This window comes from Alosa pseudoharengus, unplaced genomic scaffold, assembly GCF_046254945.1.
Source record: "Alosa pseudoharengus isolate Yale_2024_CS ecotype anadromous, Long Island Sound unplaced genomic scaffold, YU_APseudo_1.1 YU_APseudo_1.1_scf_21, whole genome shotgun sequence".
Taxonomy (NCBI): domain Eukaryota; kingdom Metazoa; phylum Chordata; class Actinopteri; order Clupeiformes; family Clupeidae; genus Alosa; species Alosa pseudoharengus.
Genome location: NW_027468674.1, coordinates 22,150,152 through 22,177,382, shown reverse-complemented (window position 1 = coordinate 22,177,382; position 27,231 = coordinate 22,150,152). Strand labels below are relative to the sequence as shown.

Genomic DNA, 27,231 nt, shown 5'->3' with positions numbered 1-27,231 from the left:
ATAATAGCCTAGTTAGGCTAGGACTACCATCAAGGCCAACTGTGTAAAAATCGCCAATATCCTTAATGGTAAGCGACCCACTGAATCTGACACAAAGTTTTGTTTGACTGGCTGCGACACAAGATAACGCCAAATTGCATCTAAACTCGAACACGACATAGTCATACTTTCCATTAATAACACATGACAACATCCAAAAACGTGTTAAAACGCCGTGGTCTTCTACTTTCTTTGACAACATTTTCAGTTCCATTTCATTCACGCTTCAGCAATGGGCGTCTAGGCACTCGCGCACGACATCCTCCGTTCATAAATATTCACGCTAAACCCCGCCCTGGAAACTCAGAATCTCAGAAACCGTATATCCGGTAACACCGGTGCTGTGAAGCCATAGACAGTAAAGGAAGCGCTCTGTCAAGGTGTAGTTAGTCCAAATTACACGAATTGGACTCTCACTCAAAATGAAATCATGTGAGCAACTGATACTACTTCGTTTGATTCACATTCTATTGGTTCTGCCTGAAAGGGCTGTGTGGTTAGGCGCAGTCTGATTGGACGTGTATCTAAACTCACGAGATGCTTCCTGTTTCCCTGCACGGATCTAACGCACTTCTCTCTGGATAAGTTGTATTTTTGTTTCGCATAACTGTTTTAATTTGCATTTCCTAAGATAGTGATAACAAAATGAAAATTCAGTGTGTATGCTTTGCTCCTTTGATCCTGCTGGGTCTCGCGTCGCTTCTTTATTCTGGCGATTGTACATTTGATACTTTGTCTCATCTCAAACCCCAAGTCTCGGATAAGACGCAGGCAAAGGCTGTGGTTGAACTCCTTAAACGTATTCTTGGTGGCAGATCGAGAGAATTCATTGTGTCCGTCAACAGAACGTTTTCCAACGACACGCTGGACGTTTGTGAACTCCGATCAGCGAAAAACAACAAGATTGTAGCCATTGGAAGCACGGGGGTAGCGGTGGCCACTGGGATATATAATTATTTGAAGTATTTCTGTAACTGTCACATATCTTGGTCAGGTAATCAGTTGAACGTTCCACGTCCCCTTCCTACTCTCACCGGTGTTCTGCGTATCAGCACCCAACACAGGTAAGTGCATTTAGGCTATTTTCTGTCAAGGTAGTGCCTGGTTTATTTTTGTTGTGGAAAACCAGTCAAACTTCTTCTGTCTTTGCATTTAAATGCTAATACAAGAAATTCCTTGCCATTGTGTAGGCTACTTAAAAAATATAGTGGCCTGAAGGAACGATACATTTAAAAACCTGGAATTGTAATTGGAGTTAGGGTTGTGCTGGATCAGTCTTCCATCAACCCGTCTTCAATGGCACACTGAAAAGCAACAGTAGCCAACTTTGAAGTAGTATTACGCATGCCTGCACACATTGTTACATGCCATCAATGAAAATATAGTTACCACTGCAGGCAGCAAGCTATGCAGGCTATGCAGGCATGACATTGTTGTGCAGAACACCCTACTATGGTAGCTTAGAAATGGTCAATTAAACTACTATGCAGATTAGGTAACCTGGTTAGGCTACTTATTCGATTACTCATTGGGTTGATGGTTACAAACGGCACACCCTTATTTAGGTGATAATCAAGTTATTGCTGCCGTCGTCTGATGAGATGTTTTCAGGTTGCATAGATAAATCTATAGCTATAATCTCTTGGCACCTTGTAACTGTCTAAAATGTATGCAGTGATTTATAGAAATACTTATTTTTATATACATTTAGCATCAAATTCTTGTAAGGCATCTTCACTGGCTTCTAACCAGCTTTGTAATATTTGTTTGTGAATTCCACTTTGATCCTTGAACTGTGCCAGTCAGGCTCCATGCCAAACCATTGGCTGTTATTTGTAGCATCATGATGAGTGTTGCAATACTCTATAGCTAGGGTCGCAGTAGACTCAAAATCCTTGTTTTGTTGGAGTGGTGGGCCGTGAAAATGGTGCATTGTTTGTGTTCCGTTCAGACATGGTTCGCTTAAAGCGCCTGGGACTCTTGTAGTTACTCAACCCAAATTGACCCAATGGTCTGTCATTCAGGGCCAGCTCTAGAGGTGGGCCAGGGTGGGCTAAGCCCACCCAAGCATTGTGTCTTGCCCACCCAAACAAAGCCAAGATTTTCTTTTTTTGCAGCCTCAAACCCAGCTTGGATGTAGATGAGTTGGTGTTGAGTGTAATGATAGCTAGCTGATACATAACTGTGCAGTATGTAGGTAAACTGCCTTAAAAGATGTGTGTACACACACACACACACACACACACACACACACACACTACCTTCCCATCAACATACACAAACACACACCTTCCCCTCCCACATAGCCAACACGAATACCAAAAAACAAACATAACGCACAGACACAAAACAAAGAAGGAACCTGCATGTCAAACAATTCGTGAAATGTATCACTCAAACCCCATAACCCCATACTAAATCTGCAAAACCATACACTAATTCTCAGCCTTTTACTCAGTTATCAATTTCACAAAACATCACACACAACTCTTTACCTAACACAAAACAGGAGGTTGCTTGATTTCTTTTTTTAAACACAACCTATCAAAATGCCACACTTATTCACCATTGCCTCACTCACTCTTCACATGTGCACACTTGTGTGCAAGCAGTTGTAAATGACCGCTAACTGTAATACGTTTTATTTGGAATATAGATTGTTGCATAGTTTTCTGTGTAGGCCTGAATGAATGCAATGAAAACTAGGCCTAGAATCCAACAAAAGTACGTACCAGATTATGTCCAAAAATGTGTAGTGATGCATGCCAAGCTTAAAATTGCTGATGACACCAAACCACTACTACAAGCTTTAAGCACACTCTGTACTTTTAAACCTTTTGTAAATTCAACCTCATTGTTGTCAAGCTCTGAAACACATAGGCCTGAACACCCATCTCAACGTGTTGTTTGTGTGTATATCAATTTTGATCCAATTTGAGCGCTTTGCTATGTTGCCCACCCACAATTTCCTTACAGCCCACCCAAGTGTAGTAAGCTAGAACTTGCCTGCTGTCATTACGTTCTCCCCCTTGTCTTCCATGCATTCATTGCAGTCTGGAGCAGAGGTAGGCTCTCCACCACTTGGCCTACTGAGCATTACAAAGAAAATGCACCTGCTGGCTATTAAATAGTAGAATCTGAAATGGGCGTTCTTAAAACTGTAAAAAAAAAACCTTGTTGATAGAGCAAAATTGAGTAATTGGTTTTAAACACAGAGAACTTATATCCTCAAAATTGTTTGTCTTGCCTGAGAAGTTAAACTAAATACCAGTTATCACCTAAGGAACCTTATTTTTTTGTTTTTCTCAGATTTAGGTACTATCAGAATGTGTGTACGCAGAGCTACTCAAGTGTGTGGTGGGATTGGCCACGATGGCAGCGGGAGATTGACTGGATGGTACTCAATGGTATTAACTTGCCTTTAGCGTTTACAGGGCAAGAAGCCCTGTGGCAAGAGGTAAAGGCTCTAAAATGTAGGCAATGTCTTCTTTATAGTTATCCTGTAGTGCCCAATACATTAGAATCCATTTGCAGACCTCTCTTTCTCAAAACTGACTGTTTTGACCTTTTGTGTCAGGTGTACCTGTCCCTTGGTCTGAACCAGACTGAGGTGGACCAGTTTTTCACTGGCCCTGCATTCCTGGCCTGGAATCGCATGGGGAACCTATTCCAATGGGGTGGCCCACTCCCCCAGTCTTGGCATGTCAAGCAGCTTCACCTGCAGGTTTGACACACTCCACTTTTGTCGTTTCTTGGAGAAAATCATTTGTCCTCTAAAACATATGCTTGAAGTGATGTAAGATTATGCACTCAATCTCAAACGTGAATGTGTGCTTGAAGTGATTATTAACTCAATCTCTTCCACATCTATTTTTGTTTAAAACCCTAATTTGAGCAGTTTAAAATTTTGGAGCGAATGAGGGCTCTGGGAATGATGCCTGTTTTGCCAGCCTTCTCTGGGATTGTGCCCCCAGGAATAACCAGGTAATACTTAAATTACCCAATGGGTATGGATGTGCAAGAAAGTTCAGCACCCTCCTGTTAAAATACCAACTGATCATGTATGGTAATAGTAGTACGCCTTATGTAAGCTTTTCTGACTTTTCTGCAGGCTGTACCCAAAATCAAATGTGACTAAGCTGAACCCATGGAGCCATTTCAACTGCACCTACTCCTGTGCCTACCTGCTCGATCCCCGGGACCCCCTGTTCCTGCGGATTGGGGGCCTTTTCCTGTCCCAGATGGTGGAGCAGTTTGGGACAGACCACATCTACAGTGCAGACACCTTTAATGAAATGACACCCTCTTCATCTGACCCAGCCTACCTATCCTCTGTCAGCCATGCAGTCTTCAACACAATGACATCAGGTAATAATGATAGCCTATAGGTAGACACGTGATTTTAATAGCTCTAATCAGGTCAGCTGAATTTCCCCTGGGGATCAATAAAGTATCTATCTATCTAGCTAGTTTTTGTTTACTGTAAAATAACTTAGCTGCAACTTGCAGCTAATCTAATGTGGTCTGATGATGTGACTTCTTGAAGACAATACAAGTGCAGTCCCTGAAGCGTTCTCACAGTGATGGTACTATAATGTTAGTAAGACTATTCTGAACTTTTATATTCTTAACTTCCTATTATTAATCATAAGTAATCTGTTATTCATATCAATTCAGTCAGCGCTGACGCAAGGTTGGCTAATACACTATGCAAATAAGTGTTTATAGGTACTGGCTCTGTTGCAGTATTCTTAGCCATTTATTTTGGTTTGCCTCCTGATGTCATCATGTCATAATCGTTTTCCTGTTTCTGCTGTAGCTGTGCCTGACATGTCTGAGAGTGATTGCCAGGACTGATCACACTCCAGCTTGATCCACAAACAGCTTCACAGACATTGTGTTTCTCTCTCTCTCTCTCTCTCTCTCTCTCTCTCTCTCTCTCTCTCTCTCTCTCTCTCTCTCTCTCTCTCTCTCTCTCTTTCTCTCGCTCTCCTCTCCGCAGTGGACCCACAGGCAGTCTGGCTGATGCAAGGCTGGTTGTTTGTTTCCGACACAGCGTTTTGGAGACCGGCCCAGGTCAAAGCGCTGCTGCACGGCGTCCCTCTTGGGAGAATGATTGTGCTGGACCTGTTTGCTGAGTCCATGCCAGCCTTCTCCTTCACACAGTCCTTTTATGGCCAGCCCTTCATTTGGTGCATGCTGCACAACTTTGGTGGGAACAGCGGCATGTTCGGCACGGTGGAGCAGGTCAACATGGGCCCGTTCGAGGCCCTCCGCTTCCCCAACTCTACGCTGGTGGGACTGGGCATGGCCCCAGAGGGCATCGAGCAGAATCCCGTGGTGTACGAGCTGATGAGCGAGCTCGCCTGGCGAAAGGAGCCCGTCAACCTGCTCAAGTGGGTGTCCCTGTACGCAGCCCGCCGCTACGGCAGCATGGAGGAGAGTTTGGGGGCCGCTTGGCGGCTGCTCTTCCGGAGCGTGTACAACTGCACCCTGGCAGGATACAAGAACCACAACCACAGCCCACTGGTGCGCCGGCCATCGCTGCACATGGTGACGGACGTGTGGTACAAGCCTGCCCACCTCTATGAGGCGTGGCGGCTGCTCTTCGAGGCGGCTCCAGCACTGATGGACACCCAGACCTTCCATTATGACCTGGTGGACGTCACTCGACAGGCTCTCCAGCTGCTCACCACTGAGTTCTACCGAGAGATCCGCGATGCCTTTCAGGCACAGAAGCTTCCGGAGCTTTTGACCGCAGGTGGTGTCCTCATATATGACCTGCTGCCCGAGCTCGACCGCCTCCTGTCCAGTGACGTCCACTTCCTACTGGGGTTGTGGCTTGAGAATGCACGATCGATGGGATTAAACGAGAGAGAGGCTCAGCTGTATGACTTCAATGCTAGGAACCAGGTCACACTTTGGGGACCCGAGGGCAACATCCTGGACTATGCCAACAAGGAGTGGGGTGGACTCATGGAGGATTACTACTCCCAGAGATGGGGTCTGTTTGTCAATACACTGGTGGAATGTTTGGACCGAGGCAGACCCTTCAAACAAGATGCCTTCAACCAGGAAGTTTTTCAGGTGGAGAAGGGATTTGTTTATAATGAACGGAAGTACCCCTCCAAACCACTTGGTAATACCTATGAGATTGCAAGGAGGATCTTCCTGAAATACTACCCTCAAGCACTTAAGACATTGACATGAACCACCCAACTGTAGATTCTTCAGTAACAAATTGCACCTCCAATGACCATTACTTCTTAAGGAGTATAAAAAAGGATGGACATATTACGATGGATTTTCTGCTACAAAATGTATATTTGTTTTCTTCCACTTTGGGAAATATCAACTATCTGTAGTCAGATTGACAGGATGGACAAGGACAGCGTTTGGGTAAACTTGGGTGTTGTCTAATAACTTGTGGCCTTGAATAGCTAAAACTTTTCACACATATTTGGTTGGAATGAGATCCCACTTTAATATGGTGACATTTTAGCTGTATACACCAATGTATGGTAGACATTTTTGCCTGTTTTTATTCTGCTGCTATAGACAGTGGAAATAATTCAACACCTCAGATGCCTTCAATACGTTATATGTATGTGATATGTTACATTAGGGCTGAACCTAACTTCATTCATTTTGTTTCCTACAGGAGCCAAGTAGATATGCTAAACATGGCTAAATCTTTTTTATTTCTTTAAGATGGGGTGGAACCTCCTTGTACAGCTTAAAGAATGTCTCTGAAGATCAGATTGGACCTGCAGAGGTTAAATCCTTTTAATTCAGGAGAATGATAAGCAAGTTTTTATTCAAACTGCAGTATCATAAAAATGTACTGTATAACTCAACTGTATTAACTGTAAATACAGATTTTAGATAGATTTGAAAGAATTAATTCTAAATAATTGTTGTCCATTGCTGCCTGAATGCATGTGCACCACGGGAGTAAAATGACAATAATGTTAGTTTTTACTTCAGATGTACAGTGACTTACACAAAAAAAATGTTGCCAAGTTTGGGGAAATGGACCGTGGTCTGTGGACAGACACGGTCTGAATAGTTTCAAGATAATGGCGAAGAAAAGCAGTGATATTTTTGTCCAATTGGTATACAATTGTTTACATGCTGTAAAAACTGATGTTGTGACATAATTTTAAAAGGTTTTTCTCAGTGGTTTACTTAGATCTGACTGGGTCATATAAAATGAAGCCATTAATTGGCTAGTCGTGTGTGTGTGTGTGTGTGTGTGTGTGTGTGTGTGTGTGTGTGTGTGTGTGTGTGTGTGTGTGTGTGTGTGTGTTGTGTGGGGGTGTGTGTCTGTCTGTGTCTGTCTTTTTGGCCCTGTACAATCCCTCAACCTTAGTTATTGACCAGTCAAAAAAGGGATAGGTTTACAAAGTACTGCAATGTGAATATGAATAGGAATTCAGAACAAAATGCTATTTTTATATTCTGTCGAATAAAGCCATACTTTTCATACTGTTCATGCCTGTTGGCTTTGTTTGTAATGCAATGCTACACCACACCACACCACACCCAATTTGATCATGAGTTTATATAAAATTTACTTTTTTTTATCAACCATTTTTTAGACCAGTGCAGCTTGTTCTTTATGCTAAAACAAATGTGTGTATTTTAGGATAAGCTAAGAAAGCTGTCCATATAAATACAAATTTGTCTGTCAGCAATAGCAATAGTGAAAAACATTCAGTTGTCCCAGTTCAGAGTTACAGCACAGGGCACAAAATATTGGGAACCAAAGAGTTTTGGTTCCCAATTTTCTTGGCTAGTTCCTCAGGTTCCAGTGAATAGAGCTATTGTCTTGCTTTCTTATAAATACAGTCTGCATTGGTCTAAGGTTAGTTTGTTGTCAATTATTGCTCACAGATATTTGGTCAGCTGCCCTTGCACTGGCTTGAAGTTATGCCATGCTATTACATTAGGTAATTGCCATTGCACTTAGGCTACCAGTTAGGACTATCCCTACTTGACATCCCACTGATGACTGCCCTGACCATTGTAGTGATAAGATTACCAGTTTATTTTGTTTGCTATTATGAATGTTTATAGATTGTTCAATGAGGAGTACAGGAGCCTGGTGGAGGACTTTGGGCAATGGTGCAAACTCAACTACAACTCAACACTGCTAATACCAAAGAGATGGTGGTGGATTTCCGTATAGGTCTAAGCCCGCTCTGCTGCCAGTCTCCATTGAGGTGGTAAACACTTACAAGTATCTGGGGATGCACCTGGACATAAACTGGACTGGTCAGCCAATACTGAAGCACTCTACAAGAAAGGGCAGAGCCGGCTGTACTTCCTGAGGAGGCTGCAGCCCTTTAATGTCTGCCGCATCCTCTGGATGCTTTACCAGTCTGTTGTTGCCAGCGTCCTCTTCTACTGTGGTATGCTGGGTAGGAAGCACTACGAAGAGGGATGCTGGGAGACTGGACAGGCAGGAAAGGAAAGCTGGCTCTGTCGTGGGCGTTGAACTGGAGAGCATCCAGGAATGGATTACTGCACAGGCCTACCGGGCCCAGGCCCAGGGGCCCAAGGGGTCAGGGGGCCCTGAAGCCCAAGCTTTTGCATGGAATCATTGCCTCAATATCAACAAATCAGGATGTAGGCTATGAATCTGATTGAAGTTAGTATTGGCCATCCCCAAAATGCACCAGAATACAGGAAATCACATCAAACAAATTAAACATTCCCCCCCCCCTTCCCAAACATGCAACAATTAGTGTGTGTGTGTGTGATTGGGGCCCCAAAGTTCATAATCCATCCATGAGAGCATCACTTCAATATCAGATAAAAGGACCCTGAAAAAACTATATTACTATGTCTACATCATTATCTTATATTGTCCATATTTAATGGTCTCTAGACTTTACCCTTGCACTGTTGGATTTATTTGCACTACCACCATGACACACTCTCATAGAGCACCTTACATACTGAATCACAGGGTCATTCCCTGGCCCTGTCACTGCAAGCATCTCATGCTTATACATCTCTCAGTAGGCTACATTCATGTAGATTTTTGATTTAGTATATTTTACTGTCCATACTATTTATGTGGATTTGTTATTTCAATTCAATTCAAGGTTGCTTTATAGCATGACTGTAAGTAGCCTACAGTGTTGCCCAAGCACAATTTTCTCATACTGTTAATGTTATAATTGTATACTGGGCCTTAAATTTCCCTTTGGGGATCAATAAAGTATTCATCTATCTATCTATCTATCTATCTATCTATCTTATTTCTGTGTCCTACTATATTAAATGGGACTACATTTCCCTATATGGCACAAGATTTAATTGTCGACAACGTTGGGTCAGAGAATGTCTAATAAACGTAAACGGGCTCTGGTTGGGTACAGAATCACGTGGTCTACTAGGTCAAATAGACATGGAGCAACTCGGAAGGAAACCCAAATGAGAGTTGGTTAACTTTGTAAACACTAGTTGGTAATGTAGGATACGTGGGGTAGCACACTTTGCGGAAACACTGCAGAATTCTGCCGGCTGTCGACATCATGGTAATGTACATTGTCTATAAGTCTATTCGGTCTGCCATTCTTTTTTACTGTCAATGGATCTGCCGCTAAGAGGCTAGCAGGTTGGCTAGGTAGCTAACTTACCATTGGTGGTGGTGGAACGGCAGCTCTTAGCTCAAAGGGCTATTTTTTTTAGCAAGGTTACTAGCTAGTGTCATCCTGTAAAGGAAGATTTGACACATTATACACATTTAAATTTCTTTCTCGTTGTCGACTTAAGGACATGATTATAACGCTAAGGTGTTCAATAACTGTCTGAAAACATCAATCTAACGTTGAGAAACGTAAATGTAACTCAGACATCGAATAGCTAAGTGACCTGGGGGGTATTCCAAGTACGTGGTTAAGTAATAAACTTGTGTAAGTTAACTCAGAGTAAGTGGTAAACCTCCTACAACAAGAGCCCTATGGCATTGTTTTGTTAGGCGAATGAAGCCATACAGCTCTTCTATTAGGAGGTTTACCACTTACTCTGAGTTAACTTACCCAGCCTTGTCACTAAACTACATACTTGGAACACCCCCCTGACCTGTAGATTGCTTACACTTTGGACAAGTTGAACAGTTGCCGTTAACTGACGTTTCTGTGGTAATAACTATTGATTAAAATCAACTCAGGATTTCAAGCGTGCCATGAATTTGTAATATTCCTCTTGTTTCTAGCATTGTGTCTATGTACTTTGTACTTTCCGAAGTTATTAGACCATGTAAGGAAGCATACTGTTGTGTAGGGTATGTTAAAGTTTAGTCAATAAATAATATGTGATTCAATGTTATCTTTTTCCCTTACAGATGCTGTGACTGCTGCTGAGAACATTGTGCTGGTTACCATGTCGATGTTCAGCACTGGCATACTAGTCCTCACATCCCCCCTGCACACCCTCCCCTTGCGCATCGCGCCAGTCCTGAGTTCTGCCGCCCAGGTGGTAGAGCGTACCCTCTACGTGCATCTCCACCCAGACCTGAACCTGGGTGTCTCCAGCCAGGCTCGGCCTGTGTACATCCCCCCCGTGGTGGACCTCTCCAGTCTCATATCCCGCCTCTACAGCAACGCCGCAGACGTCTGCGGCCACCTGGACGTCCGGGTGCTGCTGACGAACGTGCGCGCCCAGCCCAACAACGTGGCCGGCCTGGGCTCAAATGGAGGGGCAAACCCTTTCCCCTCGCCACAGTCCCTCTCCCACTCCCCGGAGGTGGTGCTGACGGACTACGCCCTGCAGGACCCCGGCCAGTCAACCCTGGTGGCCCAGTGCCTGCAGAGGTACACCGGCCACTGCTACGTGTGCAGCCCCGGCCTCAACTCCGTGCTGCTGCACCCACGGCTGCAGGTCCTGGAGAGCAGCGGAGGAGAGGAGAGCGGAGGAGAGGTGACCAAGGACACTGAGGAGGAGAAGGAGAAGAGTAGGGGCCAGTCGGAGCCCATAGAAACGTACAGCGATGTGGTGCTCGGAGGAACGTTCGACCGCCTTCACGTCGCCCACAAGACCCTGTTGAATGTCTCATGCCTCCTCGCCAACAAGCGCTTCCTCATTGGCGTGTCGGATAAAGAGTTACTAAAGAGTGAGTGTGTCCCTCACGCGATCCTGTGTTAGATTTCCTCTAGGAATGCAGCTCGTGCTGACCTTGTGTTTGAGATTGTTCTGCACACTGGTTATATTGTGAGTCGTTTTCCTACTTGGATGTATTGCAGTACACTGTTACCAGTCTGGGCAGACAGAAACCAGTTTGAACAAGTCTTTTGTGTGGTGAAATGGCACTAATACTATACTTTAATTGGCGTGACTATTTGTTTAACTGAGTATCTGTCTTTCTCCCATTTTCTTGCCTGTGGCGTTATCTACCTCTCTCCTTCCTTGTTCCCTCTCTCTATACTGTAGCTGATTTGTTTTGTCTCTGTTGTTCTCTCACTCTTGTCGTGTAGATAAGGTGTTAAAGGAGTTGATCGAGCCGTACCCTCAGCGCGTGCAGAGGCTGAAGGAGTTCCTGAGGGATGTCAAGCCCTCGCTGCAGTACGAGATCGTGCCGCTCTTTGACCCCTTCGGCCCCTCCATCACAGACCCCCAGCTGCAGTGCATTGTGGTCAGCGAGGAGACACGGAGGGGAGGCGAAGCCGTGAACAAAAGGAGGCTGGAAAATGTGTGTCTGCCTTTCCAGTTTGGCACTATATTACTTATGAAAGGATATGACCCTGTATTGACATTATTTTTACTGACTTTGTTCAGGATTCTCAAATGAGAATTGCTCTATGCTTTAAGGCAGTCACAGAGTTTTTCAGAGGGTCAATGTTTGTTCCTTTCTCAGGGCAAGCTTGAGGTTACCTTTGTTCAGGATGGACACTGTAAATGGCTTACCAGATCTCCAGTTCAGAATTAATCTTTGCATGTTAGTGTTTGTCTGTTTAAAGGTCAAATAATCAGTCTTTGAAGACTCCTCTGGACTTTGCTCATGGCTGACTTTTGGCCTTTAATGAAAAAAAGGACTACACCTAACCTTAACAGTACACGCTTGTGTTTGCCCCCAGGGCCTTCCTGAGCTGGTGCTGTACGAGATCCAGCTGATTAAGGACGCCCATCACACAGAGATCGAGGAGGAGAAGATCAGCTCATCCAGTCTGCGCTCGCGACTGCTGGGCACCCTGCTCAGCCCACCCAAGGTATGGGTTGGGGTGCTTGGGTTGGCAACGTATTTGTGAAGTAAGAGCTGCATTTGTAAGTAACATCTGCAAATAGATGAATTATAAATGAAATAGAAACGGTAAAGAAAACACAAGAGAAGTAACAAGATAACGACTGAAGGACTCTTGAGAGACAACACTTCCAGAGTGTATCAGGACAACGCTGCATTAGGTTTGCAACACCAGAATGTCATTTAAGTAAGACTGTGTATTTATTTCTCCAAACCTCCTTCTCACCAGCCTCGGTCGGACGTCCCCCTCATACCGTACGTGATTGGCCTTACGGGGGGCAGCGGGAGTGGGAAGAGTTCCATCGCGCGCCGCCTGGAGGCCCTGGGAGCAGCCCGCATTGACAGTGACCAGCTGGGCCACGAGACGTACCTGCCCAGGGCCGTCGCCTACCAAAAGGTGGTGCAGGAGTTTGGGACAGGTCAGCCAGTCTCCTGGAGAGTTGTCACAGTTGACCATTTCCTCAATGTTTTAGTCAGACTGGGTCTTATGTTATCCGAATTGTTCATGGAATACTACATATACTGATACAATTGTATTAAAGTTGGATACTCTTTTTCAGATATACTGAATGAGGATAAGACTATAAACAGACGGATGTTGGGCAGGAAGGTGTTTGGAAATCCGGTACTGTTCTGTCTTCTGTTGAATTTTTGTCTGTTTTAGAATGTTTTATAAAAAGGACGCTGACAAATGTACTGTTTGTGTTGCAGGAAAGGTTAAAAGCTTTGACTGATATAGTATGGCCAGAAATTGCATTGCTGGTTAAGAAACGGATACAACAGGCCAAAGAAGAAGGTACAGTAAAATTCCTGTCATTCAGCATATTCGAATTCCGTTGTGACGGGAATGTTGGAAAATGAACGTTCTAAAGAATATTTGGGTTCAATGCAACATAGAATTTTAGAACCTTGAATTGCTGGGGAACGGAATCTTACGTTAGAATGTTCAAAAACCCACACTTTTAAGGGTTAATAGTTCAGTGGATAATAGTTCAGTGGTATCAGTTACTTGTATTCCGTATACTTGGGGAAATTTCAAATGTTTAAAAGTGTGTGTGTGTGTGTGTGCGTGTGTGTGTGTGTGTGTGCGTGTGCGTGCGTGCGCTTTTTACCGCAGGCAAACGCGTGTGTGTAGTGGATGCAGCAGTGCTGCTGGAAGCTGGTTGGGAGACTCTGGTGCATGAAGTCTGGGTCGCCACCATTCCAGAGGAAGAGGTACTCCAGCCGCTTGAACTACAGAACCTTTCCCTCTCTTCCCCTCTTTATGTTTCCAAGTGTGTCATCTCTTCCTGACTCTTATGAGGATATGACGGTTTCTCCTCTTCTCCCCTCTCTGTGTCAGGCGGTGCGGCGAATTGTGGAGCGAGATGGGGTGAGCGAGGAGGATGCTGTGCGGAGGCTGCAGTCTCAGTGGTCCAGCGCTAAGCAGGTGCAGCATGCCAACGTGGTGCTGTGTACCCTGTGGGAGCCTCACCAGACTCAGAAGCAGGTAAATATTACACACACCACACAGACACACCACACATTCTCACTCATTCATTATTCAGACAACCAGCCATTTAGAACGAGTAATGAGGTGTAACGACCAACCACTGTCGCTTCAATGTCCTGTGTGTGTGTGTGTGTGTGTGTGTGTGTGTGGAATGTTTGTGTGTGTGCGTTGCCTGCTTGTAGTTTCTGATCCCACCCCTTCTCTCTCTCTCCCCACTTGCTTCCTGTCAGTCTCTTCACTGTCATAATAAAGCCAAAAAAAGCCCAAAATATATATAGTTCTGGAAAAAATTAAGAGACCACTGCACATATTTCTGTCATCCTACGGTTGCTGAGTGACATTCGAATGAGTTAACAGTCATATTCAAATTTGCAGTGGTCTCTTAATTTTGAATATGACCGTCAACTCATTCGAAATGTCACTCAGCAACCGCAGGATGACATCAGAAAAATGTGCAGTGTTTTTTTCAAATTTTCCAGAGCTGTACTTAAAAAGAAAATAGTAATTTGACTGGCCTTTACTGTTGTATAAAGCCTAAGTGGGAGCCGCAACATTCCCAAGGATTAAAGTTCTCCGTCGTACGACGGATTTCCGTCAATTTGATTTCAGAAATGTCATATTTGAGATCGATGCAGATCCGATGAGAAAAAAAATAGCAGGGGGGGACTATCACTTTTTCTTTTCCTTTTTTTAAGGCAACTACAAATATTAGGTCAGATGAATTAATGTGTGTGATGGTAAATGTTTAAAGACCTAATAGTGTTTTTGAGAACTTTCTGTGTCTCAATCAGTGACCGCTCAAGAAGATACGTCAGCCATGAGTTTCGCTTTGTTTATGTTGTAGCTACACGCTTGTCTCATTGGCCTGGGGCGTTTGCTTATAAAAAAAAAGAACACGTCTGGAGGACTAACGGTCTAAAAGTTGGATTATAGTGACACAATCGAGACAGCTGATGAGGTTGGCCAATTGGTTTAACTTTTTTGGATATGATATTGTGAGCTCTATGTGCGAATTTGGAGAAGAAGCGTAGGCTGTTTTCTTTCCCTGCATCAATGTAGACCATTTCTTACTATCGCGAACTCTTGTCAGGGGAGGTCATTCATTTTGGGTGTCACCTATGACTTGAACAGATAGCCATGCCACCCGATGTACTATTATTGCTACAGTTTTTAATCAATGCAACTAACATTATGTGTGCAATTTATGTATGCAATTTATTATCCTGTCTGTTATGACATGTACAACAATTTTTTTCACAATTTGCGACGGAAGGTTTTGACTGAGCGTGTTAACATAAAATAATAATAATATTGTCAATTGTCAACCAACAGTTCGCGATGATGACAATATTATTATAGGCATGAGTAAGGGGGTCAGTCGTGTTTGTGACGCAGACAGCCTTGTAGCCTATTTTGCTTAGGCCTCACTTTTAACGACAGTAGGTTGTGAGTGTATGTTGACAAAAAATAACCATGCAATTAAAATAGTCAACCTAAAAAACTTTGCTATTATTAATTTATAGCACAAAACCATAACCAGTATAGGCCTACCAGAACCTCGCATATTAGCGTCATGATTTGTGTGCGTCTATTTGTCAAGGCCACTAGCTGTCATGGATGCGTTGTTGCTAAAGGCACAGGTGTCAAAAGTTAAAAAATAAATGGAGATGGGCGGCTGTTGGAAACGGGGAGAACTAACAAGCCATGGTGTAAAGACATTAAAGTGCCAGAGGTTTGCTTTTTTCGCGGTTTGCTGCAAGAAAACGTTTTAGCATGCCACCAATCAGAAGACCGCCATAAGGTTAACGTTCGTGCACTTCAGGACATCTTCCCTACCTGGTGCAACTAGCCACCACGACAGAGGTAGGCTACGTTTATCTATGGCTGACCGTTTTTGCGATCAGATAGTAGACTACGCATGTTCTTTCATAGCACAACACGACCTGTCCCTCACCATATCGCAACCTCTTGTCAACCTTGTCAACCTGTGGCCCCGCCCCTAGAATCGCCCCTGATGAGCACACACAGTATTGCTGCTCATTGGAAAACTGAGTTGTCTGTAAAACTCAAAATTACCATGTTTTCATTAAATGCGGATGAGGCAACAAATGAAAATATGAACAATAGCTAGAATGTTCTGATTCATTACTTTGATGAGGAAATGGGAAGTCTTGCCAACTTGATTTTATAGATTTTACTTGGTGTTGAATTGCATATTAACAAGAAAAAAAATCTCCCCTTTAAACACTTTTGGCCTGAAGTAAGTAAATAAGAGTGTAAGTTAAAGCCTTTCTACAATATTGCTGCAGTAGAAAAGAACAGCAATGGCTAATCAGCAATGGTCAGGGATGGTACTGAAATATTGTTTTGTTCATCAGGAAAACTCAATCTCAATCAAGAACACTCTCAATTCGCCTTATTCACGCCTTATTCACATGGGTACACAAACCATAGGATTGTTATGTTCTATGCATTCACCTGTAGGTGGCATTAATTATATAGTAAGTGTACCCTGTAGCCTCGTTTTGGTTTAAACAATGGCCGCCGTGTGAATAAGGCGAATACTCCCTTTACTTTGCTGTTTGCATCTTTTTGTACATTAAAAACCAATAGGTCGCGACCGCAAAAGGGGTGCTATCTCTATAGGTAGAACTACGTATGACTGATGGCCTGATTTTTTTTTTTCACTTTAATCCCTGCATTCCATCTTGGAACAAGGGGATATCTGTTCGCACCACAAACATGTGAAAAGGCTGTTGTGTTGTTAGCTAGGTTTTTTTTTTTAAAATCCCATTTCTTGCTAAACCTATGCTGCACTATGGTTACCAGCATAGATCTCTGTACTCTGTGTACTATGGTTACACCTTTCTTGGTATGTGTGTGGCATTTCCAGGTACAGAAAGCTTGGAACCTGCTGCAGCAACGAATCAACCAGAGACTGCAGGAGGCAGGCCTGTCCTCATAAGAGAGGGAGGAGGATGGGATGCGTCCCTTTTACAGTAATGTCCAGCTGCTGTCAACTAGATCCATAAAACTAGATGCATAAGCGCACACACACACACTTTGGAATGCTGGAAAAACCCCACACCAACTGGTCAAGAAACACAGGTGGATCCCAAAAGTGTGTGCACAGACACTTGATTTTAACCACAGCCAAATCTGATATGATATGTGATAACATTGGAAACAGCCACTCATAGAGCGCAAGATGAACACAGGATGGAGCCCTCGGGAACACAGTGGACATCTCACCCAATGTCGACATCATCTTTAAACCATTACCAGGAACGAGGGCTCATCTACTCTTAAGCAAACCACACCAGTGCACACAGAACGGGCAGTTTATAATCCTGACTGAGGTTTTTCACATGAGGAAAAAAAAACTAATCAGAATGCTCCATGTTTTATACAGACAGAGTCAATACTTTCCTGCTCTAACCTATTTTTAAATTGTTTTCATGTTTATTTCAAGTGTATATACCCCATACTGTTCCTTCGCGTTGAGGTTAATCTGTGAAACACTGTAGTTGCTTGTATAGCTTGCTATAGACTATGGACAATATTCCAATAACCCATGAAACAAAATGGACTGCAATAGTGTGTCAATGAGCCACATTTGACATGACAGCTCATCTGTTCATAAAAGCGGTTCAGGTTTGAAAACCTACTACTTCCGTTAGGGCGCAGCAGTGCTGCCTCGTCATATATCTGCACCTCTCTCTAAGTGGCTTAGCTTATGTGAATCAGGTTCATGTTTTAAATTGTTTAGTATCTGTTAACTACAATGCCTGGAAGATTAGTCTTTTAAAATACAATTAGGATAACCACCTTGACATTTCCATGTGCATTGATCAATACGTTTGAGTTGTAAGCGCTCCGTTGTGTTATTGCATCTCTGGAGGTTTGTGATTTGACAAAATTTGTCGAGAGAATGGGTGTACACTAAGTGTGACCTGTTACGCAACACTAGCAAGAGGGGCCTTAAAAATGATGTACTTGGTTTCTCCATATCAGAATGCTGTTACAGATGCTTGCAGAATTACATGTATAAATGTGCCTACTGTACAGACTAGGTTTAAACAAGACCCAGTCAGCTATCTCTATCTTTTTTTTCTCAAAGACTGGCATGGTAGAGCGAGAGTGTAAAACCTAAACAAAGAAAAAAAATATTGTTCAGAAGTTATTTTAGTCCTAATTTTATTTTTTAAAACGGTTCACTGACAAGGCTGGTGAGATTTCCAAATGAGCAATGTCAGTTTTTTTTTTCCAGAATATTTTAATAACCTATGTGTAAATCTTTGAGATTAATGCACTAGTTGAACAATGATTATTTGAAGAATGGTACATGGTAGAGAACTTCCGTTATAGAGTGAGAAAGCTCTATTAAACTGAATACGAAAAGCCTGGCCTACTTTTTTGTGTTCGTTTTTACATATGACAACATATGCATAAGTAATTTTTGTACATTGCTACTACTGATACACCAGACATTGCATTTTAAATGTTCTGCTCTTTATTGGTTCTGTTTAAATACGCAGAAGCGCACTTGTAAAGCGTCATATAAAAACACTGCAGTTAAGTTTATAAATGTAGTATACTCAAAAATATTGAAAATATACTATTGCTAAACATACAAGAGCATTCATTTATATAAAAATAGATCATTTAAGTGCTCCCGGTGGATCTGTAGTTGTGACAACTGGCAACAGTAACTCCGTGAAACCATTAATGTGCCTTGAAGCTAGGAGGCATGTGGAAACGTGGACATCAAATAACTCATTGTGCTGTGTGCAACTTCATATATAACCTGTGACTTAACCCATGTATAAAACAGTATAAAAGACCTGTACTACAACTCATGGAGCCTCTTCATTCAATTCCACTTTAAACCACAACCTGAACTGTGTGAGGACTGATCATCACAGTCATGATGCTGCTTTGCTGGGGGAGTTTATCTGCAGTAGTCATCTCCAGGAGCTCTGCTCACACATGCAGGCTTCTACATCTCCACTGTGAGGCAGGCTGAGCACAGCGCCTCCCCTAGTCTGTTGCTGGCACGACACTTGTAGACCCCAGAGTCCTGCGGCTCCACGTCCGACAGAATGAGCGCGCAGGTGCCGTCCTCCTCGTACGCGATCTGGACCCGATCGGTCTCCTCCACCGGGTCTTCGTTATGCAGCCACAGCACCTCCGGATCAGGGTACCCTGTAATTATTGAAACATCGACATCAATGTCAGTAAAAAGCACAAACTCCATTTTTCAACTTGCTTAAAGAGGACATGAAACACAAGATTAAGTTTTCTTAGTTTCAGGACAGGCTGCTGCATATCAGTCTTGTGCATCTCAGGTATGCAGATGCCACCATTTTCTCCTGGCTGAGGTAATTGGGTTGATTACATCCAATTAACAGTGAACCTCATGTCTCCCCATCATGAGACAGCTCATGTGATTCCAACTTAAGCTAACGTCTGCCCTGATGCGGTGTGCATGGTTGCGTTTAGTGATTCCACACGGTTGGGGCTCTGTTCAGTACCTTGGATGTTGCACACAAGGTGGACCGTGGAGCCGCGGAGCCGGGTCATGTCACTCAGGGTGCTGTCGAAGCGTGGCTCACTCCTCAGGCTCTTGTCCAGGGACTGGACGGCCTTATCTGCCTGCGGACTCAGCGTCAGCTCTAGAAGAACAAAGAAACAGATATAAGTTACAGATACAAGTGTGTATGAGACAGCTGATTTTGTGGAATGTGTTTAGAGGCTCTTTCTAATGAGCCAGGTTATTTTGTTGTTAGGTCAGTTTAGTAGTCTTGAGACTGCCAGTTCATCACACTGGCACTTTAGACAATCTACAAAGGCTTAGATGGCAAAACATGACACTTGAACAAAATAATATTTTGTGATCTAGGGAATGCATTGGTCTGGGAAAGCTATACACCACATATATATAAGTATATCTTTTGATCCCTTGAGGGAAATTTGGTCTCTGCATTTAACCCAATCCGTGAATTAGTGAAACACACACAGCACACAGTGAACACACAGTGAGGTGAAGACAGCTCATACCTTGTTCTATTGATGAACACAGTGATTAAAAATAAAATGGCACGCCCGGCTCAGGGAGGTGGTTGCATTAATACCTACCATCAACTGATGAGTTTAGGGAGTCTGGTCCATCTGATTTACTGGAAAGATGAGTCATCCTCTTCAATGCCAGAACCGCCTTTCCAGCTTTCTGTGGTTAGATGTAAAAGCATAAAATGTATTAAATTAGTAATGGGTAATGATTAAAGAATAAAGTAAAATAATTGTTTATCTAAATAAAGAAAGAAATCATTCTTCACAAGAAGTGAGACTTTCCATACCTTCCATTTTTGTTTAGCCAGAAATCTCCTCATCTTGCCCTTGTTGAGGGATTTGGTCTCACGTGGCTCCGGTGTAGAGAAAGACGCCATCCAGGGGTGTGCCAGCGCTTCTTCACAAGATATTCGCTCTCTGCAAGTACATGTGCATTAGCAAACACAGATCTAACAGCTGTTCAGCCACAGACTGTGAAAACTAGATAGGAGTGTCTAATTACTGCAGCCCCGACCTGTTGTCCTTTTTGAGCAGCGAGCGGATAAAATCTTTGGCCTCATCGGTGATGTCCTCAAAGCTCTCAGAGTCAAATTCCCAGCGGGCTGCGGTCACCAGAGTCAGTGTCTCCGCATCACTGTTCCCCTGGAACGGAGACTCCCCACTCAGCCTAGTGGAGTCCAGACAGACAGACAGACAGACAGACGTGAAACAACTTGGAGGAAGAAGGAAATTACATAACATACAGGGCTGGAGGAAGGAGAGAATATTTAAGGCCAAGAACTGCATTTTAGGCACTTTTCCTCTAATTTTTGATCTCATGTTACTATTTTCAACAGCAGATGGCAGCAAAGTTAAATTGCACATGTAAAGTAGTCTAGTGGACTTGTTTGTGGTTGAGGAGAGGAAGTGGGTCGCCAGACAGAGGCGAGACCCTTTCCCCTGCGTTAAGCAAATTCAGGAAGGAAACATACCAAAAGCCAAAACAACTAAACATAATCCAAAATTGCTCACCTCTGCCAATGTTTGTCTACTCAATAACTAACTGCATGTTTGAACAGTATTAGATATGGGGCTCACAAGATATAACAGATGACTCCAATGCTCCACATGTCTGTGGCCAGACCCACAGGCTCATAGCCGATCACTTCTGGCGCCACAAACTCGGGGGTCCCATGCATCACCATCAGTGGGTTGTGTGGGTCTGGAGGAAACCGCCACAGCGACAGCAAACAAACATAGTGGGGAAATGAGTGGGGAAAAAAACATTTTTCCCTAAGCATCCAGACAGAAGCATTAGGCAGAAAAGGTGATGAAAGCCTCTACATTTGAATGTTCACGTTAAAAAGCAGGAGAGATGACCGCAGCTTTGCAGCAGAGTGCGAGAGCCTGAGTTTTGTTACTCTGAGGAGGCTCTGAAGGTGTGATTCACACATGGCCACATCAGTACAGCATGTGACGGTAAATGCACAGCACTGTGTACACTATAACAGAATGTGTTGCTTGTCTCAGGAGGGTGTCTGCACATGACTGCCATGAGATCTATGCTGGTGCTGTTGTGGTTAAATGTGTTTTAGTGCGGAATCGCTCATGCCTTCAAAGAAGCCAGTGCTACCATGTGTCTTTTGTGTCTTTAGCCTTCAGATATGACAGGGGCCAACCCATTCCTGTTTATGCAAACAAAGCTTGCAGATATTATCTGTGCTTCTGCCATACTATCCAGTCAGAATGAATGAGCAAGATGAGCACCATGACCAGACAATGAGACATGTAAAAATGACAGAAGTTTGAATACAATTCAAAGCAACAGCATGCATATTTCATTATCTTGCCATTGTCATCACCACCCTCACAGTTAAATGAGGGTACAATGTAGCACAATATTTTTCCATACAGAACTTGAAGCCCCACTGTGCTTGAAACTATTCTCTTCTGTTAAAGGTCTGTTGTGTGAATTCTCATATTGTCACACAGATAAAAGTCCATGTGCATCTGAACACAGGAGGAAAATTTGTAAATAAAGTCTCATGACTTGAGGAGGAACTTTTAGATTTTATAGGACGTACAGCCTTACCCAGTTTGCTGGCGAGCCCAAAGTCAATGATCTTTATGAGTGTGCCAGTGGTGTTTACGCATACGATGTTCTCAGGTTTGAGGTCCAGGTGAACAATGTTCTTCTGATGGACGTACTGAATCCCCTCCAGGATCTGCTGCATGTAGCGCACACTGGTGGGCTCCGTGTACTCAAAGTTGTCGTCCATGATGCGCCCAAACAACTCTCCACCAGCAATACTGCAGACATGAATATTAAAACCATGCTGAGTCTCTCTGGATTCTTGCCACTCGTATAAACAGTGATGTACCTGAACAACTTCAAACCAAAGACAGCGTTGTTCATTACAAAACACACTACTAGAAAACTAGCTTTCAGAGCTTCCAGAGAGACAGCAAAAGGCTCCATAAGTTAAACCCGGGCAGCCGTGGCCCACTGGTTAGCACTCTGGACTTGTAACCGGAGGGTTGCCGGTTCGAGCCCCGACCAGTGGGCCACGGCTGAAGTGTCCTTGAGCAAGGCACCTAACCCCTCACTGCTCCCCGAGCGCCGCTGTTGTTGCAGGCAGCTCACTGCGCCGGGATTAGTGTGTGCTTCACCTCACTGTGTGCTGTGTTTCACTAATTCACGGAGTGGGTTAAATGCAGAGACCAAATTTCCCTCACGGGATCAAAAGAGTATATATACTTATACTTATAACCCCTCCTATCCAAAACAAATAAATAAGTAGTATGTGGGGATAAAGGAACACATGTGCAACTCACTATTCCATGATCATGACGATTTCAGAGCGGGTGTCATAAGCTCCCAGGCACTGCACGAGTTTCGGATGGTGCAGCTCGTTCATCAGTTCAATTTCCTTCCGGGCCGCTGTTTTCTCTCTGGACCCACGTCCCCGGTAGAACTTCCCAGCACTTACCCGGCCATTCTCTTTGTGCACAAGCCGGTACACCTGCCCAAACTTCCCTCTGAGGAACAATTGGTAGAAGATGTTCAAACACAGAGGTGGTTACGGCTGTGAGCAAACAGACTGACATGGGTAGAGACAAGCACTCACACTCCTAGTCGCTCATGAACGTTGTAGTGATCCTTCACAGTGTGCTTGGTGTCAATGACCACGTCCACATAAGACTCCTCGTGTGGACAATCTTTGGAGGTGAAAAAAACATTAACATAACATTTAATTAAATGATGGTTCACACACAACTTAACCTGATATAATAGGCTACTAATGAGCAGAATATGCTTTTACAGACAGGGCTATAAAATAAACACATTTGATGTATTGCCTTGTGTTTCCATCCTGATGCAGTCAGATTCCTCACTGGGGTCACTGACGCCCACAGAGTTGTAGGCCCTCACACGGAAGCGGTACTCCCCAGACGGGTCAAGGCCCGAACGCACCCGGTAGCAAGTGTTCTGGCACCGGCTTGTCAGCTCGGTCCAGTCCCCTGGCTCCCCAGGGCCTACCTGCCTCAGCTCAACCACGTAGCCGGTCACAGCCGAGCCGCCGTCGTAGCACGTGCCTGACCAGGATAGCACCAGAGACCTGGAGGTCAGCTGGGAGACGTAGGGGCAGGAGGCTGGTGGATGGGGTCGGTCTGGACAGACACAAATTAGGAGGAACGAAGAGAAACCGAAAGAGAGAAGGAGCACAGATCACTGACCGAGGACATTGTGAACAGGCAACATAACTCCAGGCCAGATAGGAGAATTTTGAAGTAAACAATTTACATATCCACTAGCTGCAAGTGTAGCCATTAGATTGCTTGAAAGATCTCTACTGGCCCCATGTCTCAAATTCCCACACCCCTTTGTCGCCTTCAACTTTACAAACAAAGGCCATTACCAAGCAGTGTCCAATTAAGGCCTCACCTACGACACTCAGCTGGATGGTGTGCTGTGTGGACCCTCTCCGGTTTCTCACGAAGAGTGTGTAACTTCCTGCATCCTCAGGCCTGACGTCCGATATCTGCAGACTGCTGCTCTGCTGTTCACTTTTCACACTGGAGCGATCCTCACTCACCACAGCCTGTCAAACACCAAATTACACTCCACATTGGATCATGTCATAACCGTTTCCATTATTCTAACTGCAGTAAATCATTATGTGCAGGGCGTTGCAATCATCACTCTTTCTGGGGGCATTTATTGGGTAACAGAACACATGTGCAGTATATTGGTGGTGAGTGAGTGCCTCCAGACCTGCTCTCTGTTGTGGATCCAGCAGGAGGCTACAGGCTCCGGGGAGTTGTAGGAGCAGGAGAGCCGAGCCGTCTCTCCCACTCGCACCTTCACGTGCTCCGGTGTGTCCTCGAACTTCACTGCTGGGTCTGAGCGGGAGAAAGACTGCATTTCATTGCTCCACTTCTAATCCAGCCACTTCAGAAATGTTCTTTAATGTTCTAAGATATTTTATTACGGTACTCTGCCCAGCTGCTCTTATCTGGCATATGAAAAGACTATTCATTTTCCTTAAATTGGAAGGGGAATCTCTTCCTTCAAAAGTGGTACCCACCACTATAGGTACATCACACCAACATCAGAAATACACATCAAAAGCACAGATTACCTGTCAGGCAATGGCTTTAACCATAGTATTTATCAATGCACTCTTTTTGAAGTTTCACAGGAATCACACACAGCAGTTCTCCATTTCTCACCTGTGCTGACACTGGCTCTTTTCTTGGGACTAACGACTGAAAGGAGACACAGGGTGAATGGAACAAAAGAATCAGCTGGGTCAATCACACTTAAGAGAAGCAGGGTGGTCATGAGATGAGGTCATATGACAATTAATCTGGTGGGAGGGCAGCATAATGTTCATTGGTGGACAAAAAATGGGTGGACAGTTTATTTCAGGAAATGGAACTTACTGGCATCTACTAATATTAATGATATACAAATTAACTGAGTTCAACTGATTTGAATTTCCCCTTGGGGATCAATAAAGTATCTATCTATATATCTATCTACATTTTATTTTCTCAGGCATCAGAGCACCTGACTAAACATAAATGTCTTGATCATTCATGAGTGTAATAAAGGTAATTTATTCAAGATGCAAGATCTACATTTTGTTAGGGTGTTCTTCCCATGTTGCTATCAAGATGTGCAGTATGTGAAAATTAAGAACACGGTCATGAGGTAATACTTTAGCAACCCTAAACAAAGCAGAGAGTATACTGTGTATTCATGCAGAAGCTCACTGTCAGGCTTTACCTCTCTTCTTCTCTTCCCTTGTTGGACTCTTCTTTGAAGATGCTGCCAGCGGGCTGTTGAAAGAGTGTTTGACCTCTGGCTGCGGCTGTCTGTGGAGCTTGGTTTGATGTGTTTCAGCTGCACGCCCAGGTTTTGAATCTGGTTTGAAAGTGTTTACAATGCTGAGAGTAAATATACAAATGGATATATATACACAAAAAGGAATGTCAATACTCTGGTCAGCCAGGTTTGTTGGGGGAGGATGGAGTATAATGGAACAAGCAGTCAAAATATCCAAATGCTAGGGAATGGCATGTCTACAAATGGGACCCACTGTATGTTATTGCGAAGGACATGTCAGGAAGTCATTAGATAAGAATCCTGAGAAGGGGTTCCTTGGAACAACGGAAATAGTGAGAATTTCTCACTTGAAACACAACTGAATGCCTTTCTCATGCGTGATGTAGTTGCAATGATATTTGTAACACTCAGTTTGATGATTATTGAAATGAGTGTAGAGAACTAAAACATGGAACAGAATCAATACTTGTGTGAAATTCTTCTTTCTTTCTTCAAAATAATTGTTTGGAAAACTTAATGTGTAGCTATGACATGACAAAAAATCATAGTGAAATGACATACCTCTCAAAACATGCATTTACATAAAACCTAATCAGCACTACCCTACATGAGACACAACAATACTGCATCTGATGTGCAAAACTGCACATACTCTCCGCAGTACCTGCTTCCAAATGTAGACACATGTTGTCACAGACTTTTGAAACTCTGCAGCAGTAACAACCCTTTTAAGGAAAGGGAACTATGATGTGTAATGAGGTGCTGACCAAAATAGAACACAGGATGCTACATTTCGATTTACACATGCTATATACACAAAAATCAGAAGGCAGAAGAAAATAAATAACTTTCGATTGAGATTAGTTTGCTAATAGGCAATCAAAGCCTTATGCTGTCACACAAAGCAAGAGAAGATTGTGAGTGTATGGTTCTGTGAACTGTCTGTGAAGCTTTGAGAAAATTAGCAGAGTCATAGTGTACACAACCATGTACTGTACAAGTAACAACCAAACAAATTAATCGTGCCATGGACCCACATCTGGACCATGATGACCAGGACTCCTCTCTTCATCTCCTAACAATGTATCAGGGATGTGACAACCACCTATTTTGATTTAACTTAAGTGTGTACGCAGATCTGTCTGCATTGACTTCCTGTCATTGTTGTGTCTCAAATAAGCAGTTCTCTGGAATGCACACATGGGCACCTCTGTAAAGCATTGTGCAATTGAGTATGTGGGAGACTATTTAGCCCGGTCCTACACCCATTACAAGACTCCTGTTCTTACCTGTAGTGGATTTTGTCTGTTCGTAGTCCAGAAGAATTCTGCTTTTCTCGACTCCATTCTCTAACCTTTTGCCCACATGCACGGTGACCACCTGTGGTGCGCGTGAAGGCTTCAGGTCCATGCGGAAAGTGGACACATATGTTTTCTTCTGACCCCGGTTCTGTGAGGCCATCTTGGGGGACCCTCTTGCTCGAAACCACCACAAAAGAAAAAAGTGATAGAGGGCTTCTAAAATGTAGTTTCATCCTCCATGGTCCAGCAGTCTTTTGTTATCCAAGGAATTCCCAAAGAGTCCTCTTCTCTTCTCTGTTACTCCTGTTTATGTTCTTTCTCTTTGAGCTGTGAATTGCGTTCCTCATTGAGACATCCTGCTCTCTGTGCTGCCACAGGAAATAGCTTCAGTTTTATCAGCACTGATCAGCATGACCAGCCTCCCGGCTACATCACTGGGAGAGAGAGAGAGAGAGCACAACAGAAAGGGGGGGATCAAGAGACAGAGCAAAAACAACAAAGAATGGCAAGAAAGACGAGCTATACACAGACAAAACCCTCAGAGAGGCAGTGGGTGTGGCAACCTGTTGCTCACCTGGTACTGGCAGGTAATCAGCACCTCCCTCAATACACAGTGAGGTCAGTCAAGCTAACTGGGTTCAGTGAACTTGCAGGCTGCAGGCTACACAGATATTAAAGAGAGATTCTTGTATATGACGGATAATAGGAGATTTATTCCATTCAGCAGACAAAAACAAACACTTTT

At 43.7% G+C, this 27,231-nt stretch overlaps 3 protein-coding genes across 3 annotated transcripts; 2 read left to right on the top strand and 1 right to left on the bottom strand.

Annotated features, from left to right (window-relative positions):
• The first annotated feature begins 408 nt into the window (after positions 1-408).
• naglu (N-acetylglucosaminidase, alpha) lies at positions 409-7,532 on the top strand. The gene is made up of 6 exons (XM_076298170.1): positions 409-1,103; positions 3,349-3,496; positions 3,617-3,763; positions 3,938-4,023; positions 4,151-4,407; positions 5,042-7,532. Exons 1-6 carry the CDS (start codon positions 685-687, stop codon positions 6,247-6,249), a joined length of 2,265 nt encoding a protein of 754 aa, XP_076154285.1. The 5' UTR covers positions 409-684; the 3' UTR covers positions 6,250-7,532.
• Positions 7,533-9,452: 1,920 nt separating this feature from the next.
• coasy (CoA synthase) lies at positions 9,453-18,247 on the top strand. Its single transcript, XM_076298169.1, has 10 exons — positions 9,453-9,587; positions 10,397-11,164; positions 11,526-11,740; positions 12,126-12,257; positions 12,519-12,708; positions 12,850-12,914; positions 13,001-13,085; positions 13,407-13,504; positions 13,632-13,778; positions 16,675-18,247. Exons 2-10 carry the CDS (start codon positions 10,435-10,437, stop codon positions 16,744-16,746), a joined length of 1,734 nt encoding a protein of 577 aa, XP_076154284.1. The 5' UTR covers positions 9,453-9,587; positions 10,397-10,434; the 3' UTR covers positions 16,747-18,247.
• A 24-nt stretch (positions 18,248-18,271) lies between these two features.
• On the bottom strand, positions 18,272-26,980 carry LOC143137840 (myosin light chain kinase, smooth muscle-like). The gene is made up of 15 exons (XM_076298168.1): positions 26,475-26,980; positions 25,126-25,263; positions 24,567-24,602; positions 24,109-24,236; positions 23,779-23,935; positions 23,193-23,504; positions 22,961-23,051; positions 22,668-22,871; positions 21,925-22,142; positions 20,931-21,054; positions 20,368-20,520; positions 20,141-20,270; positions 19,920-20,010; positions 19,316-19,456; positions 18,272-18,986 (listed from the first exon to the last, which is right to left on the bottom strand). The coding sequence occupies exons 1-15, from the start codon at positions 26,644-26,646 to the stop codon at positions 18,781-18,783; spliced, it is 2,301 nt and encodes a 766-aa protein (XP_076154283.1). The 5' UTR covers positions 26,647-26,980; the 3' UTR covers positions 18,272-18,780.
• Between the last annotated feature and the right edge of the window lie 251 nt (positions 26,981-27,231).

What these genes read in the sequence shown, in the direction of transcription:
- naglu (XM_076298170.1), top strand. Translation starts at nt 685, where the DNA reads ATGAAAATTCAGTGTGTATGCTTTGCTCCTTTGATCCTGCTGGGTCTC. An exon ending in CGTATCAGCACCCAACACAG is followed by an intron (nt 1,104 to 3,348) that starts GTAAGTGCATTT and finishes TGTTTTTCTCAG; the next exon opens with ATTTAGGTACTATCAGAATG. An exon ending in AAGAAGCCCTGTGGCAAGAG is followed by an intron (nt 3,497 to 3,616) that starts GTAAAGGCTCTA and finishes CTTTTGTGTCAG; the next exon opens with GTGTACCTGTCCCTTGGTCT.
- coasy (XM_076298169.1), top strand. Translation starts at nt 10,435, where the DNA reads ATGTCGATGTTCAGCACTGGCATACTAGTCCTCACATCCCCCCTGCAC. An exon ending in CCCTGCTCAGCCCACCCAAG is followed by an intron (nt 12,258 to 12,518) that starts GTATGGGTTGGG and finishes CCTTCTCACCAG; the next exon opens with CCTCGGTCGGACGTCCCCCT. An exon ending in GGAAGGTGTTTGGAAATCCG is followed by an intron (nt 12,915 to 13,000) that starts GTACTGTTCTGT and finishes TTTGTGTTGCAG; the next exon opens with GAAAGGTTAAAAGCTTTGAC.
- LOC143137840 (XM_076298168.1), bottom strand. Translation starts at nt 26,646, where the DNA reads ATGGCCTCACAGAACCGGGGTCAGAAGAAAACATATGTGTCCACTTTC. An exon ending in AAGAGCCAGTGTCAGCACAG is followed by an intron (nt 24,237 to 24,566) that starts GTGAGAAATGGA and finishes TCTCCCGCTCAG; the next exon opens with ACCCAGCAGTGAAGTTCGAG. An exon ending in CATCAGGATGGAAACACAAG is followed by an intron (nt 23,052 to 23,192) that starts GCAATACATCAA and finishes TCACCTCCAAAG; the next exon opens with ATTGTCCACACGAGGAGTCT.